The sequence below is a fragment of the Nothoprocta perdicaria genome, unplaced genomic scaffold (genome assembly GCF_003342845.1).
Source record: "Nothoprocta perdicaria isolate Ctin4 unplaced genomic scaffold, notPer1 scaffold_451, whole genome shotgun sequence".
Lineage (NCBI taxonomy): Eukaryota > Metazoa > Chordata > Aves > Tinamiformes > Tinamidae > Nothoprocta > Nothoprocta perdicaria.
In genome coordinates, this window is record NW_020455701.1 from 225,808 (window position 1) to 227,585 (window position 1,778).

Genomic DNA, 1,778 nt, shown 5'->3' on the forward strand with positions numbered 1-1,778 from the left:
GAGCTGGTCCCAGGGCCACCCGGGGGAGCTCGAGCTGGTCCCGGAGGAGCTCGAGCTGGTCCCAGGGCCACCCGGGGGAGCTCGAGCTGGTCCTGGAGGAGCTTGAGCTGGTCCCAGGGCCACCCGGGGGAGCTCGAGCTGGTCCTGGAGGAGCTCGAGCTGGTCCCAGGGCCACCCGGGGGAGCTCGAGCTGCTCCCGGGGGAGCTCGAGCTGCTCCCGGGGCCACCCGGGGGAGCTCGAGCTGCTCCCGGGGGAGCTCGAGCTGCTCCCGGGGGAGCTCGAGCTGCTCCCAGGGCCGCCTGTTCCCCTTGGAGATGGAGCTCGGCCCATTGCCTGCATGGCTGGGGGACTCTGGAAGGGATGGGTGCCATGTGAGTCACCCTGGACTTGTCCCCGTCCCTCCCGGGGGTCATTGTCTGTCCCCGTGGAGACCCCCCGAGTCTCTTCTGAGTGTGGGGGCCGGGCTGGTCCCCAAGGCAGCGCCCCGGCCAGAGCCACCCGGGGTCGGTGACATTGCAGGACCTGGCGCTGGCCGCAGCGGCGGCTCTGGCTGCTCTTCCCTGCCTGTGTGACCGTGATGGGGCCGAGGCGGGGGACAGGGGCTGCGGCGGCCGCTCCTGGGGACACCGGGACCTGCTGGGGCCACCAGGACACCCTGCTAGGACACCAGTCCCTGCTGGGGCCACCAGTCCCTGTGGGGGACAGCAGGACCCCCAGTGGGGGACACCAGGCCCTGCTGGGGCCACCGGGCCCTCTTGGGGACACTGGGACGTGATGGGGCCACCGGTCCCGGCAGGGCCCCAGGCCGCTGACTGTCACCTCGCTCTGGCCCGCAGCCACCCGGCCTCAACGTGGACCTGGAGGGCCTGAGCCTGCCGGACGCGGCCACCGCGGCGGGCGAGCAGTGTCGCCTCATGTGAGGCGCCATCCCCGGAGCTCGTTAACCGCTAATTAGCGCCCGAGCAGGGCGAGTGGCCCCGGCCCCGCGTGGCCCATGACTGCAGGTGGCTCCGGTGACAGCGGCGGCGTCCCCGTCACCGCCGCCTGTGCCCCCAATAAAGGTGTTGGCCACGAGCGCTGGGGGTCGGGGCCCTGTGCGTGGGGTGGGGGGATGAGGCATGACCCCCCCCCCGGCCCCCGAACTAGTGCTGAGGAGGGGGGACCCCAAAACAGGGTGGGGGCATGGGGGAAAAGAGGGGACGGGGGGGGACATGGGGGTGACATGGGGGAAAGGAGGGGACGGGGGGGACATGCCCATGGTGACATGGGGGGAAAGGAGGGGATATGGGGGACCCCCCAGCAGGGTGGGGGTGCCCTGAGGTTACATGGAAGAAAGGGGACATGGGGGACCCCCCTCCAGCTGGGTGGGGGCCCCCCGGGGTGACATGGAGGAAAGGAGGGGACATGGGGCACCCTGCAGAGATAGAGGGGGTGGCCCCACAGAAACGAGGCGGGGGGGATCCAGGCTTGGGGGGGGATACACAGGGTGACCCCCCATTTAATGTTGGGGGGACTGCAAGAGCAGGGGGAGGGCAGGGGGTGACCTGTAACATGGCAGGGGGAAATGGTGCAGCACAATAACGTGGGGGGAACATGGCGTGACCCTGCAGTGATATGGGGGGCATGGAGTGACCCTGTAATAATAGGGGGACATGTGGTGACCCTATAGTGTTATGGGGCGGGACATGGGGTGACCTACAGTGATATGGGGGGACATGGAATGACCCCATAGTAATATGGGGGAGACATGGGGTGACCTACAGTGATATGGGGGGAC

General features: G+C 69.2%; 1 protein-coding gene across 1 annotated transcript in view; it reads left to right on the forward strand.

Annotated features, from left to right (window-relative positions):
* The window catches only part of PEX19 (peroxisomal biogenesis factor 19), an 8,446-nt gene extending 7,406 nt beyond the window's left edge, over positions 1–1,040 (forward strand). Inside the window, exon 8 of the mRNA XM_026046660.1 lies at positions 838–1,040. Within this exon, the coding sequence (XP_025902445.1) occupies positions 838–921 (84 nt within the window). The 3' untranslated portion in view covers positions 922–1,040. The remainder of the gene's footprint in view (positions 1–837) is intronic.
* The last annotated feature ends 738 nt before the right edge of the window (positions 1,041–1,778 follow it).